Genomic DNA, 18,403 nt, shown 5'->3' with positions numbered 1-18,403 from the left:
GGCAATGCCATATATTGATAATGGGCCCCCGCATAACAGAACCTAAGAAACTTCCTATGAGAGGGAAGGATAGGAATATGAAGATAGGCCTCAGTGAGGTCAATAGAGGAGATGAGATCACCCCTCCTAATGCCGTCTAAAAAGGAACGTAAAGATTGCATTTTGAACCAGCGATATATCACATAACGGTTCAAACGTTTAAGGTCCAGAATGGGTCTCCACCCCCCCATCCCCCGATGACTTTGGGACAAGGAATACATGGGAATAAAAACCCTGTCCCACTTGATCCTCAGGCACCTTTTGGATAGCCTTGATAGAGAGGAGATGCTGCACTGCTGAATCCATAAGGACTCGCCTATTGCTGTTATGAGAAAGCGGACAGCACACAAAAAACATTGGGGGAGGGGAAAGGAATTCTATGGCCAATCCTGATCTTATAGTAGCCTGGACCCATCTATCAGATGTAGTTCTCTCCCAAAGGTTGGCTAAGAGGGCCAATCTGCCACCAATGGGAGGATCTGAAATGCAGCTAGCGACGGTGTCAGAGTGAACGACCCCCTCCCCCTCGAAAGGGCTGTTTATTCAAAAAGGGTCTACCTCTAGAAGACCTGTCTTGGGCTCCCTGCTGCCTGGGGTGGAAGGTCCCTTGCCACTATGAAGCAGAAGAAGAAGCACCACTCCCGTTGTATCCCCGAAACTGGGGACAAGGAGGATATGGTAGAAAGCAGGATTCCCCCCTACGATATGTGGCAGGCAAAACCTTCTGCTTATCCTTGGTCTCAATAAGGAAAGAGTCCAGCGGATCCCCAAACAATTTAGTCCCCGTAAAGGGGACAAACGTCAAACGCCAAAGTGCCTAGCATCTGCCTGCCAATGGCAGAGCCAGACCAAACGGCGTGCCATCACCAAGGAAGCCAGGGATTTCTCAGCAAAACGGGCAGCGTTGAGTGTAGCGTCCGCCAAAAACTGGACAGCCGCAATGATTTAATTCAAATCCTGCTTCACTCTAGTGTCGTCAGGTGACAGCTTCTCTTGTAACTGACACAACCATAGTAAATTTGTTCAGTTGAAGAAGGAAGCGGTGGTTGCTGATCGGATGGCCCATGCTGCTCCCTGGTGAGCCCACTGCAGAACGTAGTCTGACCAGTGTTTTTCCGGATGTAGGCCCTCATCCGGATTCCCGGGAATAGCAGCATTGGGAAGCAAAGCAGCAACCGGAGCATCTACAGTTGGCACCTGAAGAAGAGATGCCAGGTCAGCCGCTACGTTAAAATTCTTCTGGTCCGCTGATGAAGGAACGGGAGTCGATCCAGATGAGATCCACTGCTTCTTGATCACATCGAGGAACAGTGGTGGTGTTGGAACAGAATCCACCGGCTTGGAAGGCTCTGCAAACAAAGGGTTCAGGGACCCTTGAGTAGAAGGAGGAACCAACTCAGTAGGGCCAGAGCCGAGTTGGGCCGTATTAACCACCTTGAATAACAGAGATTTGAAAATATCCTGAGGAAAGAGGCCAGTAAAGGCGGGCTGCTCCGATGGAAGACCCTCATCTTCTGATAAGTCTGATTCCTGAGGCTCAACCTCTCCAACAGCCAATGGATGGCTCACATAGGAGGGGGGTGGGAGAATCCGACCCTACAATAGAAAGGGAGTCTTCGTGATAATCTCTCTCCGGGGAAACAGATGCGAAAGATTGCAGGGAAGCATCCCTCCTGGGATGCAAGAGTCGAGCTGAGAGCGACTGTTGAACAGCAGCAGCAATCATGTGCTTGATGTTTTCTGGCAGCAAACAACTGTGAACCTGGTCCCGGGCTGGGCCGGCTTCCGTGGAAGGGCAGACAGGAGCAGAAGAGGAAGAAGGTGCAAGCCCCAAGGTGGATGTAGGTTGTATCCTCTCTGAGACCACCACAGAAGCCGGAGCCAACACTGACCCCCACAAGTCAGAAGACAGAATATTTAGTGGGCAATCTTGGAGGGACACCTGATTTGGTGTTACCAGAGCAGTCCTTGAACCGGTAACCGCCAAGTTAGGAGAGCCGATGTCTGCCCTGTGTGTCTAAGTCAAGGGGCGATGACACTGGCTTTGTCACAAAGCTTCTGTAGCACCTTATCCCAGCGTTTTTCAGCTCTCAAGACGGCAGAGGAATGCTTGCTAGTTTTGTTTTGAGAAGCATTGACCTTATTGCTGGAACACATGCCCGAAGGCTCACCACCCTGAGTGGTCTTGGAGGAAAGATCCCCTGGAGTGGGATCTAACTGCTCTGAGGACCCGGCCTTCCGGCCATGCTTTGACTTGGCCAAGGCTTTTGGCATGGTAGGTGGTAAGTAGCAAACTGCAGCAAAGGCAGGTAGGAGGTGGTCACTAAGGACGCTGTGTAATTGGGTCTGATGAGCAGGTGCACATAAACAAAATGGCTGCTGAGGTTATCAGCACTCAAGCAGCAAAGAAAATGGTCGCCGTTTCAAACGGAGCTGTTGAAAAGGGCCAAATATTAGTAATCAAGGCCGTACGAGGCAAAAAGCCTGTCCAGATCCAGGGCTGTCAAAGACAAGCCTTCAATTACTGTCAGTGGGAGGTCAAAGACCCAGACAATATAAGGGCTGTTCCAAACAAGCCACTAAACACAGACAGTGGTGATGCAGCCGCAATCGCCCAGGTGCTATCCCCAGGTGAGGGTACCAGGGGATTCAATGTTAGACTGGCACAGGCCGAAGCCTGGAGGCCAGAGAAAAGCGCAAGCGCACTGACAAGTGCCAGGCGGCAAACAAAATGGCGGGCGTTAAACAGCGCTGTAAATGGGAGAGTGAAGCTCCTCCAAATCAGCTGTAACCGCCAGAAGTAAAGGGCTGGAGCACGACGTTTCCAAGCCTATCGTCAATAAGCCGGGGGAGAAAAGGTTTAAAGGCAATGGCCAAGCTGGGCAAGTTAATAAATTCACCGGCCGCTAAAAACTAGAGATCAAAGAAATTGGGCCGTCGATGACAGCACAAACAAAATGGCCACCTGACAATATCCCCAGGGAGCGCGAAGCTCCGCATGAAATAATCCGGCTGTCAGGAGTGCAAAGCTCCACAACGATGAAAGAGAAGAGCTCGGGCCCTTCCCTGGGGGCGCGAAGCTCCACAATGCCCTGGAATGCTGGAACAGTCAACGTGGCTAACCAAACATGGGAGCAAACAGGGAGCTGAGCAAAATTCCCTCAGCCAGCCAGCTAATGCAGGCTGCTGAGAAAAAACAGTCCTTACTGTAATTATCCAAGGCAGTCAGAAAGAGCAGATCCAATTAACAGTCCAAGGTCAAATCCAGGAATTCAGATCAGTAGAATGGAGGAAAGGACAAGAAAAGGACAAGAAAAACCAGAGAAACAGTTCCACACGTCTATCCAGACTGACGGACTGAGTCAAAAGCTGGAAGCCCCTAGCAACAGGGGTGGGATTTAACAACTATGACAGACTCAGTCCCTCAATCTGAACAGACGAGTGAAACCCATGCCTGGCTGCTGTCTCCACCCACAATGGAGAAAGAACTAGAAGGAATTAAAGATTACCATTAAAGAAGAACACTCAGATTTAGCTTACAAATACAGAATAAAGCAAAACATTTTTATATTGAACATGTTGAAGAGTATTTTTGAATAAAGGACCCAAAAGTTGAAGAGTGTTTGCCTGTGTTTAAAAGATATTATGGAAGAGGAACAAGTTTTACCTGATACAGACTGAGATTGATTTGAAAGTAGATTTTAAAAAGACAAGCTATTAGAATGACATTGAAAAAGATGTTCCACTGGACGTACAAAAGAAATTAGCTGATATGTTAATAATTAAAAATAATTAAATACAAATAATAAACCAAGAGACTGATCTGAATAATTTTCCTATATTGGATTTGCAGAAAAAGCTTGTTAAAGCTTTGAAGGTTTTTGTAAGAAAGGACAAAGAAAAAAATGAAAAGATATCAAGCTCCAGGATATTATTTAAAGGAACTAAACTCAACTTGGTATAAAGCATGTTATTTCAACTTACCAGAGAACAGATTTGGTTTTCACTAGAGTTGTTTGAGGCTAGTTTTCTAAGGCAAAATGCAGCATGTTTTCTAACTTTCAAATCACATGCAACATTCTATACTAATCAGCAATGATTATATCCTATCAGATATAAAGTGGCAACACATAAACCGAGATGGGGATTTTTAAATCAGCCCTTTTTATTGTAATTAAAAATCTTGAAGGAAAATTATAGGTATTTTATTACATGATATAAAACCCAAATCATAAGATACAAACTCACACAGTTTAACTTAAAATACAGTAGCATAACCGGGAAAGGAAGTTTTGTTCAGCAATTAAGGCACTTATAAACTGGGAGACTGAATTCTATCCCAACCTGAGGCACGGAACCAGCAAGGTGACCTTGGGCCAGTCACTCTCTCTCAGCTCTAAGAAGAAGGCAATGGCAAATCACTTCCAAAAATGCACTGCAGGAGCTAGTCCAGGTAGTCAGAAAGACTCAGGCACATTAAAAACAACCAGGAAATAATAAAACATTTCTGTGTATTTTATATGATTATATTCTGGATAATGCACAATAAAATGAATGTTGAATAAATATTCAAGAAATATTATTAAATAAAGACAGAATAAGGACTTTCAAAACAGCCAAAAAAATTGATTGGTATCTAGTTTACATTTCTAAAGAGCCGTGTTGAAGCAGTGCTTAGAGTGCAGTACTGCAGGGCTAACTCACTACTCACTCCAGGAGTTCAATTCTGAGCCGCTCAAGATTGACTCAGCCTTCCATCCTTCCGAGGTTGATAAAATTCAGACCCAGATTGTTGGGGGCAATATGCTGACTTTGTAAACTACTTAAAGAGGCCTGTAAAGCACTGTGAAGTGGTATATAAGTCTAAGTGCTATTGCTACTGCTAATGAACCTATGGCCAAATTTTCAGCATTTCCTTCACAATAGAAAGAAGCTATGATGCATCCCTTCCTCAGGAGACATTATACAACCAAAAGGTCCCGGACAATTATCATCCAATTCCCAACCTTCATTGGTTGAAGAGGGTGGTTGGCCTTCAGTTCCAGTGGAGTCTGGAGGAAGCAGATTATTTGGCTTGTAGCAAAGCCCAGATAGAAGTGGTGTACCCACCTCTCATTTGATTCTTGATTTCTTAGCAGCTTTTAATACTGTCTACCATAGTAACGCATTGTAAGCTGCCCTGAGTCTCCGGAGAAGGGCGGCATATAAATCAAATTTAAAAAAAAAAATAGTATCCTTTTGGACCAGCTTCAGGTTTGGGTGGAATGCATTATTTTATGTTTTCTCTTCTTTTCTCTGTGGCCAATTTAAAATTGGTGTTGACAGGTGGGATGAGATCACACCCATGGCCTCTCATTAGTGGGGTATTGTAGAGTTCAATAATTTCTCCCCTTTTGTTTAACATGTACATGAAACTGCTGAATGAGGTCAGCAGCCAATTTAGTGTATTGTTGTTACCCAATTATACATTGCAAGCCCAAGTTGAACAAGGGACACTGCTAAAGTATTGACCCAGTGCCTGGAGGACATACAGACCTGGATGGGAGAAACAAAGTCTGACTCAATCATGAGAAGATTCAGGGATTTAGTTTGTTTCATCGGCATGATTCCAGAGACGTTCCAATTTGGACATTCACCTTCTGCTTGTAAAGCAAGTGGAAGTTGTTCCCTAGAGGGTCTTTTCACCGGTACATGTAATGCTCCAGTTGTGTCCTTGCTTGGACCGGAAACTACCTCAAATGATCACATCTACCTGGTCAACTCATGATTGGATTATTGCAATGTACTCTACACGGGGCTGCCCTTGAAGACCAACTGAAAGCTACAGCAGATCCAGAATGCAGTGGCATGGACAGTGACAGAGCACCATGTTATGTAAGCATGACTCTGATTGCCACATGACAGGTGCAATTCAAGGTGCTTATTATCACTGTTAAAGCCCTTCAGGGCACGTGCCCTATCTGGGGGGGCATTCCCAGTGCCTCTACTATTCAATTCAGTTCAACATGGTAGTTGCACTCCAGATCCTGTCAATTAAAGAATGCCATCTAGTGGAATCCAGAAGCCTACTCTACTGTAATTCCTACTCGCTGCAATGATTCCCCCTCACCACCACCAAAAATCTGTGCCATTCTTATGTTGTTCAGGAAATTATTGAAGGTTGTTTTCCCAGGCCTTTGAGACAAGATGACTATGGATCTAATTCCTCTTTGTTTTATTTTGTTATGCTTTATTTCTTTTTGCATTTTCCTTTTCTGGTCTGTTGTATTTTTCATGTTTCAAAAGGGGGGGGCACAGAGTTGTTTAGGAATTGGGTGTGTGTTTGTGTGTGCATATGTGTGTGTGTGATATAATGTTATTCTTGTGGATATTCACCTAGGCCCGAGGACAAATCTCTTTAAGAATGACAATAAACTATTTTTATGAGATTTGCATTTCAGAAAGTTAAAAATAAACCAATTAACAAACAGAGGCCAACATGTATTTTTGTACTGGTATTTATTCCAATCTTTATTTAGTACGGATTTCCACTGAATATATTGTCACCTTTACCTGGCATTGCAAGACAAAGTAATTCAAATGTTTTAAATGGATAAATAATGTTCAAAGAGGCTTACCTATCCAGCATTCAAGTCGAGCACACGGAGTTGTCTTTACCACATCAGGAGGATCCACCCCAACATTCAGGCACAGAACTAAGGCAACACTAACAGTCTTCATCTAGAAAATTAAACAATATATTTTGGTAAGCAGTATGTATTAAGATGATTCTGTACCACAGCTGTTTATGTTTATAAATACTAACAAGAAATAAAGGAACCGATACCGAACTTTTGTTTGAATCTGAAAACAAAATCATTTGAACTATAGTATTAGCAAATTCTGCTCTTTATTTATTTATTTAGGAGATTCATATGGTCTCTTAATTCATTTATGGTGACTCCAGGCAGCTTACAAAGTTAACACCCCAAATAAAAAAACCAATACACTCCCCCCCCCCCCACAACAGCATTCAGAAAAACCACTTGATGGGCTTGGTATCAGCCTATGATCCCCAGGCATGCTGACAAAACCATGTCCTCAGAGCCTTTCAAAAGGGTATCAAGATGGGGGCCAATCTTATCTGATTTGCGACTCTAGCAGACCCCCCCCCCCCAATTTTGCAGTAAGCAGTATAACCTCATCCTGGACCAAAGATGGCAATTCTCCATGAACCAAAGAATCCCAAACCCAAAGCCATTTTGTCTTGCTAGGGTTCATGTTCGTCCCATTGCTCCCATTCATCCCTTAACAGCCTCCGGGCATTGCAAGCGGAAGGTCACAGTGTCACTGAACTAACCATGGGCTGAGATATACAGCTGTCTATCATCAGCAAACTGATATCTCATCCCATGATAATGGATGATCTCACCCAAAGGCTTCATGTAGATGTTAAACAGAAGCAGATAAAGTACTGAACCCTGCTTAACACACACACACCCCAAAAGCAGGGGTGAAAGGCCAGACCTCTTGCTCCATGTGGGAGCTTCTAAATGTGTTTTTGTCCTTAGTTTCCTTCCTCCCCAAGAGAACAAATTATATTATTTCTACCATCTAATGGAATGGAATGGAATGGAATGGAATGGAATGGAATGGAATGGAATGGAATGGAATGGAATGGAATAATAACTTCATTGTCACTTTGAATGTACACTAATTGGGCATGTACACTAATCAGCATACAATAAAATGAAATTTCGTTGCATAACAAATAAATGCAAAATAATAAATGCATATACTCATATATATTATATGACACAGAGAAACAATACAATCTAGTTCGGATGTATACATGTACATGGTGAGAAAAATGAATCTTGTGAGTTTGCCAGACGGATGGCATAAGGAACAAAGCTATTATAAAATCTGGAAGTCCTGCTAGAAATACTTTGAAACCTCCTCCCAGAGGGGAGCAACAGAAACAGACCGTAAAGTGGGTGTGTGGGGTCACTAACAATACATCAAGCTCTAAGCACATAGTGTTTATAAGCAGTATCCTGAATGATGGGAAGCAAGCTTCCTATAATCTTCTCAGCTGTCCTTACCACTCTCTGTATGGACTTTCCATGATTATCTACATTTAAATATGAAAGACAATGAAAGACAAGTGTAACCACTGCTAGAATAGTCTAGTAACTGAAGATCATTAAAAGTGGAATAATAGTCTAATTAGGATCACCAGTTTTAAAGGATCTTTTTGTTGAGTTTTATTGGCCTATCCTTGGCTTTTAGCTGCAATTGCATGTAAGATTTTAGTTCCAACTGAACTGTATATTACTACCGCAGATATTTACCAAATTCATTCATTTGTGCTGAATTTTATAATGTAAACATACCCCTGAAGGTTTAAGGTAGCTGAATCCTTATTTTGAATAATTGAATGAATTATATAAATCAGTTTCAGGTAAAGGTAAAGGTAACTTTTTTCATCCAGCCTATTCAATATATACTCATGGTGCCTGGACTTTTACCTGAACAAAATATAAAAACAGGTCTTGTGATAGCAAGAAAGAATAATTTCCTGTGTCCATAGGGAAAGGCTTATGTAATGTGAAGTTGATTTGTTCTTTCAGGGCATTGAAATAATTTCCTAAATTAATTATTAATTTAGCAGGTGAATGCAGTACTAAAAATATTATCACCATTAGTGAATTTCTTGGCAAGATTGATTAGACCCTTCTGAAACTTCAAATGTAGCATCAGATTTTCTTAAATAAATAACATTTTCTCCAAATACATTTCTATATATGAAGACAAAGTCAAATTGACTTTCTTCAATACTTCAGAATAAAATACAATCAGATCTATTTCTGTTCATATGATGAAACAAATACAAAAAGGAAGCCTGCACTTGAATATGCTGATTTCCAATTGCCTTTCCTTTTCAAAGATCTGTTCTTTCTTTTTTTCTCAAAATATTACACAGCTTGTATGTAATTTTCCTAAACTCTTCCTTCCATAGCCTTTTGTGCAATTCCATAGAAGATTCTGCCAAACCTCATGGATTAGGCAAGTCCCACTGAAATGCTTTATTAAAAAATAATGATAACACATTATACAAGATTTCTGTATCAATAATGCAACATAGTAAACCTTGCTTAAGTGGCTGCCCAGGAAGCAAGCAAAACAAAAAGAGCCTTAATTTCTTTTTATACTAACCCTTAACAGTAATCTCTTAAAATAAACAGCATCTCCTTCATGTAGATTTTGAACTATGTGTCTGTCTCGGACTAATTATGCATAAGGAAGGAGTCTTATTCCAGCACGTTATATATTTTTAGGAATAAATTCAGGGCTGACAGGGAAATCAGAGTGCATTGCTTTGTCCACATCTTCAAATAAACAAACCTAACATCCTCCATTACTGTACACCAAGCAGAATAACAGTGTAGCATTTTTAATTGATTCGCAGTACAGTTCTTGCTTCAGTAGTTCTATACAAGAATGTGCTCATAAAGGAGAATGACATATAGAAATGTGTCTTTTAGAAAAAATGTATACTAAAATGGATGTCCCCTGCCAAAATCCCCTTCTTCACTGAATATTTTGGTATCAAAGGGGCATGCAATAGAAACTATGCTATGCTTTTTTCTTTAAAATGAACTGGGTCTCCTGAATGATAAGCACTCTGCACTGCCCAATGATTTTTGGCATAATTTACAAATGAAAAAAAAAAAAAAACTAAAGAAAATGCTCATTAAATATACTAACACAAATGCCTATTTACTGAAAGCAAAGTGACATATGATGAGAGGCGATTCATCACTCAGAAGCACCTTTTACTGTGGAACATCCTAAAACTATTCTGACCTTGCATGTAGATGGTACTTATTTAAGGACTACAGACTATCAATCTATAAAGATCCTACTTATCTAAACTTTCCAAGTGGTAGGGCATTCACACATGGTAGAGCAATACTTAAGTTTTACACTTCTCAAGCTGGATATATCAAACACCTTAAGTAAGACTGAAGGGATAGGTTCATATCACTTTTTTTTCTCTTTATCGGGATAAAACAAATTGGATTATTGTTAATGAACTTCAACAATTTCTTCAAAAGTACACAAATTAAAGTAAAATAAATAAATGAATTTTAAAATGTTCATAATTTTAACTAGTTCAAAGATATAATTATGGATAATAGTACTTTTTAATAATCTTCTAGATTGTTAATGACAACATAGAGAAATACAGTGGCACTTCAGTACTCTACTATTTCAAAACTCATCAAATTTGGTACTCAACGCATTTTGATACGAAAGATTGTCCTGGTACTTGTCATTTGTTTGGTACTCAAAGCGCTACAATAGGAAGAGGGGGGCAGATACAAAGTCGGCCATACCAGGAAGGTCACTGCAAAGGAAGTGGGGAATGACCACAGAGGGCAGACAGGAAGTTGGACATTTTGGGAAGGTCCTTGACATAGGAAAAAGGACAGATGGGAAGTCCTTCCCAACCAAAATAAAGGGTCACGTGATAAGTCACAATGTTGGTACTCAACATTTTTAGTACTTGTCGTGCCTCCTGGAACTAATTAACGAAGAGTATCGATGTACCACTGTAACAGATAACCAACCATATATTCTTACTTTTCATTCTAAAATTTATGACAATAAAGAACAATGAACAGGAAGGGGAGTTAGTGGAACAGAAGAGACAGAATTTTCCTGACTATTTATATTTATTTAACGTACATCATATTCATCCTCACACCAATACTTATCATTCTACTACAGTGGTGTATCAAGGGGAGGAGTACCTTGTTTTGTTTGCATATAGTCAGTGCCTTATAATATTCTGACTCAAGGATTGCATGGAAGCTACTTAAAACCAATATAATCTTGCCTACCTATCTTCCTACGCAGACTCATCCTGGTTTGAAAATGTTCTTAGAAACATCATCGTCAACAATAAAAGCATTGTATAAGTATGAAATGTAGTCTGCTATCAAGACAAATTTTAAAGTCAGGTTTGCATGGTACATAAGGAAGATTCCACTCTTTCTCATAGAAAGTTGTTCTATGCAATAGTCAAGCTCACCACTATAGCTGGTGATATTAACACTTTTTAAAATTAAAACTACTAGCTGGATACCCATGCTTCACTACAAAACTATGTGATTGGGCTTGATAAATCGACACTTACTGCTTGAAAATTAATGAGTAGCTATGATCAGCCTCACCTCTCCCCTTCTTTCCCTCAGCCTTGCCCCACAGACCCCTATCCTATCCCATCCTCCTTCTCTCCCTCAGGCTTGCCCCACAGAAACCTCTCCTATCCTATCCCCTTCTCTCCCTCAGGCTTGCCCCACAGAAGCCTCTCCTATCCTATCCCCTTCTCTCTCTCAGCCTTGCCCCACAGAAGCCTCCCCTATCCTATCCCCTGGTTGCTGCTGTGAAAGTAAAACTGAAAGTGAAACTCCTCTCCTCTGCTTGTGTTTTGCATTTGGAACAGATTTCTTTTCAGGTGGGGAGGGGGAAGTAGAACTCCTTAGCATCAAAGCATGTTAATCATAATATAGGAAATACTAATGCTCTGATGGTCATTTCAAAAAACCCTTTCTTAGTGAGCACCTAGAAGCCAAGAGGAACATACGTGGCAAATTTCAAGTTTGTAGGCTTTACGATTCTGGAGATTTCGTGATTACGGCATGAATGGTTTTTGCTAATATATATTAGCAAAATATATTAGCATAATATATTAGCATATATTATATTTAATATATAGATTAAACAAAAGTATTTATTACCTATAATTACAGTTACTAACAAAGTTTAGTATAATTCAGTGAAACAATCTGGTATTCTAGCAACTTAAGGGCTGGATAACCTAAAGGGAAAGCAAATTCTTTTATAGAAATCCTTATCTCCATAGTCAGAGACATGGCTGCTCATTATTTTCCATACTGATCCACAAGAAATAAATTTTGTTGATAACAGCATATATCAAATGTCATACCTCCATGTGATCTTAGTATGCAGAGCATTGAAAAAAACAGTATTGCAGGAGCCTAAAAGAAATTACCATGGAGAGTAAGTCATACTGTATGATATCAGCTTGCTCTGGAGCCTCCCTGCAGGCAAAAAAATGGAAATACTTGAAAACAATTCCTTATGTGCCAGAGAGGTCCTGTAGGTATGTTGTTCTATTTGATAGATTGTATTAAAAGCTGGAGGACATTCTCTAGCAGTGTAATACTGTACAATTTCCATATTGGTCACCAAGTACAGTATATTTTGTTTTATTTATTATTTTATTACGCTTCACTTTATTGAGCTTTGCAGATGCTGCATTTTTTATAAGATCCTCCACCAGCAAAAAGATTACAACTTACTGAAGTCTCAGATAACAATTAGCATTTTTTTAGTAATATAGTAATTTTTAATTAAGGTATGCACTTTGGGTTTTGTTTAGACATGCAGCTCTTGCACAATTAATAGACTATAGCCTAGTGTGAACTATTTATATGCACTGAGAAACCCCCCCAAAATTGTGTGACTTATTTTATTGAAATATTTGATTTATTTCGATGATCTAGAATTAAACCTAGTTAATCTCTGAGATATGCCTGTAGGTATCTTAACTAAAGCTATAAACACACTCTGTAACCAAAAAGCAAAGAAGACTAGCTATCATCTGTGAATCTGATGGTATCCTTCATCGTCTCAATCAGACATATGAGGAGCTGAAGATTCAGTAATTGTCAAGAGGAGAAAGACTAGACATTTCTTGTACAAGTACATAAATGGCTTATAGTTCAATATTGCTAATCATCAGTTACTTTTTACTCTCTCAAATCGAAGGTAAGCATACAAAGAGAACCTTTTTAATCCATTCATTTACATGCCTACATTCAAATAAAGCTCCATCATACCCATAAAGAGGAACAATGGGCTATGTATATGCTAGAGTACTTCTGGTCATTTATAAAAAGATAACATTTAATTGTACTGAAGATATAAATATGCACAGAACTTCCACAGAATATTTTCTTCTTATTTGGGTCTTGCACATTTGTATTATCAATGTTAAATTATAAAGATGAAAACTATTCAAATGTGCTTTACTGTGTAATACAGATCTGTAGTATCTAATCAATAATTGGCAACTGAGTTTGTACCCCTAGCTTGTCCAGGGCTTCTAATTCAGTGTTAATAACAACAACAACATCTGGTCAAACATGATATATCAATTATAGGAAAACAAAACTCAAGGCCTAAATAACAGCAAGTCCAGTGATCACAAAAGTGATTTTTTTAAAAATGACCCATTACATGAACATTTATTACATAATTCTTCTGTGCAAAATTCCACAGGGGGGAGGGGAATCCTCCTCCGATGAATATTTTTGTGAACAGAATTCACCAATCCCATTCCTATAAAATAGAAAGCCACCTGCATCTCTGTATCCCTTGGGTGTTCATTAAGATGCACAACATCAGACAAGGGGAAAAAAACCTTGAAAGCAAAGCTGGAGCCACACAAATGTATAATTTATGAAGTATAAAGTAAGCGAAAAACTAGAACACATTTAAAAGATATTGCCTGGGAAGATTGAATGGAGAGAATCCCTAGTGCTTTCAGAGGGAAAATGCTATGGTCTTTATCATGTCCTCCAGTTTCTAGCCGTTGTACCTTGCTATCAAATGCAAACTTATATATCCCAAAATGAATGAACAAATTCATTAATTTATTGGCTGCCCATCTTACCTCAGGGTAACTCTGGGCAGCTTACAATCATAAAAGTTAAAAACTGTATAAGCTAAAAGACAGAAATAAGCTAATACAAAAATTATTCCCAATTAAAGATAGGGAAGACAGGAATAGGATGGGGGAATTGTCAATCAAAATGCATTACTTAATATGAATACAGTGAAATTTCCGCAATCCTGAATTTTTGATAACAAGATATTAAATGATGTTTTCTAGGATGCAGAAAGAGATAAGAGCAGTTTGATGAAGAGATTCTTACTTCTAATACTTCACAAAAATTTCCAAAGAGCTGAAAAGACTTCACAGAAAATGGGAAACTGTTTGAGTTATTTTTGTTTTACAGCATTTAAAATACAAATAAAACTGAGCCAAAATCTTCCTTCCTTCCTTCCTTCCTTCCTTCCTTCCTTCCTTCCTTCCTTCCTTCCTTCCCTCCCTCTCTCACTCACTCCCTTCCTTCCTTCCTTCTCTCCCTCCCTCCCTCCCTTCCTTTCTGTACCACCCATTCTTCTAGTGGTGACTGTGTGAATTTACGATGTACTAAAGTCTGACCAATGGGAATACACATATAATCCTGGACATAACAACCAGGCCAATTCCAATATCATTATATTACATTTTCCTTTAACTAGTTTAATTTTTGAACTTCTTGAATGTTGAATGTCAGGAAGCTAGTTAGGAAATTAGTCCTATTGGGCCCCAATTGGGTGTTTTCCAGGCAACGATGATGTCACCTGCTAATTCTTTCAACCTAGAAGCGCTTCGGTACTCCCGACATGACTATATTACTGCACAACTGAGCCTGTCCTCTAAAAACACGAAGGAATCTCTTTTTTGCCCATCCTTCACCGTCTCAAGCAGAGTCAATGAAGATAAAGAATCCTTTGACTCCAAAAACGTAAAACGTTTTGCTGGGATTCTGCTGTCGATTCAATAACTTTTGCTCCTGCAAATCTCTGGTCCAATTATGGTTTGATATTTTGCTTTCCTTAGAGTTTAATTATCACTGCTTTAGGTTAAGTTTTATCAGTTTGGTACTTTTTTATTACATATTGTTTTGAATCTGTTGATAGCTGTCTTGAACCTTCCATTTAAGAATGAAAAAGTAGAACTGAAAGAACTGGAAGAAAAGCAATCGATGCTTTTCATAGATGAATTTTATAGTTTTATCATTTAACTAGCAATTTCCTCTAGGAAAGAATATTGCCAGATTTAGAATTCAAGACACAGCAAAAGAGTAAAGAACTCCAAATACCACAATCAACCTTTCATTCTAGCATTTGTCCACTAGAATCCGTCTTCAAGTTCTACTATGCCATTTGAAGCTTCAAACCAGGGATGAAATGCTCCCGGTTCGGACTGGATCGCTCAATCCGGTAGCGATGGAGGCGGGTGGTCCGGAGAACCAGTAGGAAAAATCCCTGCCCCCCCAGCCCAGCTGAGCCGCGCAATCATCAGAGACTTTTTTTTATTTTTAAAAGCATTTTTTCTACAACCTCTTTGGCTGAAAAAATGCTTTTAAAAGTAAAAAAAAAAAAGCCTCTGATGATCGCGTGGCTCAGATGGGATCATCAGAGGCTTTTAAAAGCATTTTTTCTACAACCTCTTCAGCCAAAGAGGTTATAGAAAAAATGTTTTTAAAAGGAAAAAAAAAGCCTCTGCCGATCAGGTAAGTCAGCTGGGATCGTCAGAGGCTTTAAAAAAAAGAAAGAAAGCCTCTGCCGATCAGGCAAGTTGGCTGGGATCATCAGAGGCTTTAAAAAAAAAAAAAAGAAAGCCTCTGCCGATCAGGCAACTCAGCTGGGATCGTCAAAGGCTTTTAAAAGCATTTTTTTACAACCTCTTCAACCGAAGAGGTTGTAGAAAAAATGGTTTTAAAAGTTAAAAAAAAAAAAAGTTGGCCACGCCCACTCAGTCATTTTACCCCCCCACACCAAGCCACGCCCACAGAACCGGTAGTAACAAATTTTACATTTCACCACTGCTTCAAATGCTATAGAGTGTTTACACCAAGACAACTAGATACAAGAAGAGTTTTTTCCTGAACGCCATCACTCTGCTAAACAAATAATTCCCTCAAATTGTCAAACTATGCACTAAAGCTGCATTACTATTGCTATTGGTCTTCTCATCATTCCTTGTGACTGCATGACTGTAACTTTGTTGCTTATATCCTTGCGATTTATACTGATATTGTTTCCTTGTATAATTTGATTGCTTATTGTACCGTATGACTGTCACTGGGTGTTGTGCCTTGTGATTCTTGACGAGTGTATCTTGTCTTTTTATGTACACTGAGAGCATATGTACCAAAGACAAATTTCTTGTGTGTCCAATCACACTTGGCCAATAAAGAATTCTATTCTATTCTATTCTATTCTATTCTATTCTATTCTATTCTATTCTATTCTATTCTATTCTAAAGCCAGTGAGAATGATGCTTTTGAGGATTCTCAAATGATACAAAAATGCTAGGATTTGTACGAGAATCTCTAATCATAAGTATCTGTTTTTCTGGCCAAGTGCTGTACCAGGTTTTAAGTAAGTGCAAAGGTCACATAAAGACTATAAAATCGAGGTGAAGTCTAAGACTAGAAGGAAAGAAAAGGTGGAAATGCAGAGACATTAAAAGATCTTGCAGCATCAGGGGTTATACATAAGGGACAGTGTCAGCTTTCAATGCCTCTGAAATTTGACAGCAGAATCTTGAGGGCATTCATTTGTTCCTCTTTGCTTCAACAGTACAGTCCACAAAATCTGAACCCTTTCCCCTAATATTGAATTTTTTACCAACTTTTTGACAGGTTTTTTGGAGTCAGTCATAATTTCAAGCAGTCATTAAGCAAGGACTAGCTGTACATGCAACTAATATTTGGATGACCAAATTAATGCCAATTCTTTTCGCATGAGCAAAGAGATACGCTATCAGAACGCCACTGTACACAGCACAGCCATAATAAATTTCAGAAATCAATTCAGAAATTTAAGAACAGTTTATAAAGACAATAATAGTTGCATTTTGGGCTGCTCCTAATACAGAATTTAATAGGACCAAGAACACAATTTGCAGTTCAATAGGGAAAGCAATTTACTAGCTAACAAACACATTTAAAAATTTACCCTTAATACAGACAAGGCAAGTAACAAATTAGTTCTAAAAATCTTTCATGGAATTCGTGCTTCAAACAAACGATTGCCACAATAGTTACAGCAGTTTCTCTCCTGCTCCAGAGTTTCTGGAGTCAATGCTGCCCAAGCCAGAAAGAATATAAGCAGCATTGCAGTTTAATCACTTTTTAATTAACACTCAAGTATATTATAACTTGCTTTATTCTTATTAAAGAAAGTGTGATAGGCTATGACTAATACAGACTTGTTTTTGCTAATGAGGCACAATGATTTAATACCGCAGGAGCATAATGCAATTACATCAGCAAAATCTAACAACTCTGCCTCACATACACTACTTACAGGTACTAACTTCTATTCATTAAGGAGCCCAAGACATTTTAACACTGGCATATCTCGTTTCATTGCACTTTGCTTTATTGCGCTTCAGAGATACTTTTTTCTTCTTCTTCAAATTGAAGGTTTGAGGCAGAGCAGCATGGAACAAGTTTATTGGCACCATTTTTCCAACAGCATTTGCTCACTTCATGGCTCTGTGTCACGTTACCATATTTTGGTAATTCTTGCAGTATTTCAACTTTTTTCATTATTATTGATCAGCTGATGATTAGTATTTTTAGCAATGAAATATATTAATTAAGGTATGTGCTTCTTTCAGATATAATACTATTAGATACTTCACAGATGACAATATAATGTAAACGTAACTTTTGTATCTATTGGGAAACCAAAAATAATTATGAGGCTCACTTTATTGTGAAATTGGCTTTACTTTAAGAACATAGAATCATAGGGTCAGAACGGACTTCAGAAGTTTTCTAGTCCAACCCCCTGCTCAAGGCAGGACGTCTTATAAAGATAGTCCTCCACTTACAACCACTATTGAGCCCAAAATTTCTATTGCTAAGTAAAACATCTGTTAAGTGAGTTTTGCCCCATTCTACAACTTTTCTTGCCACAGTTGTTAAGTAAATCACTGCAGTTGGTAAATTAAGTAACATGATTATTAAATGAACTGGTTTCCCCATTGACATTGCTTGTCAGAAGCTTGAAAAAGGTAATCACATGATCCTGGGATACAGCAATTGTCATAAATATGAATTAGTTGCCAAGCATCTAATTTTGAATATGTGAGCATGAGGATGCTACAATGGTCATGTGTGAAAAATGGTCATAAGTCCCTTTTTTCAGTGATGTAACTTTGAACAATCACTAAATGAACTGTCGTAAGTTGAGAACCACCTGTACTATCCCAGTCAAATGACTGTCCAGTCTATTTTTGAAAACTTCCAGTGATAGTGATTATCTGGAAATAAAGCTGCAGTATCTCCAATGTATGCCTGCATATAAAAGTAAATCTTCCCATTGTATTGTTTTACAGAAAGGCACCAAAGGAAAAGCTATACAATTCTTTAGAAGATACTTACTTCAACAATGTATAAAACTCTATGGATTCTTTTAAAAAGTAGTATAGGAAATAAA

General features: G+C 39.0%; 1 protein-coding gene across 2 annotated transcripts in view; it reads right to left on the bottom strand.

The window, feature by feature from the left end:
• Positions 1–18,403, bottom strand: part of RPTOR (regulatory associated protein of MTOR complex 1) — a 423,325-nt gene that overhangs the window by 382,257 nt on the left and 22,665 nt on the right. For both annotated transcript variants that reach the window (XM_070937688.1, XM_070937689.1), the window contains exon 2: positions 6,657–6,759. In XM_070937688.1, coding sequence (XP_070793789.1) covers positions 6,657–6,759 — 103 coding nt within the window. The remainder of the gene's footprint in view (positions 1–6,656; positions 6,760–18,403) is intronic.

This window comes from Pituophis catenifer, unplaced genomic scaffold, assembly GCF_029215685.1.
Source record: "Pituophis catenifer annectens isolate HBS135680 unplaced genomic scaffold, rPitCat1.0.hap2 SCAF_2, whole genome shotgun sequence".
Taxonomy (NCBI): domain Eukaryota; kingdom Metazoa; phylum Chordata; class Lepidosauria; order Squamata; family Colubridae; genus Pituophis; species Pituophis catenifer.
Note: the sequence above shows the minus strand (reverse complement) of the source record. Positions and strands in the feature narration are given on the sequence as shown.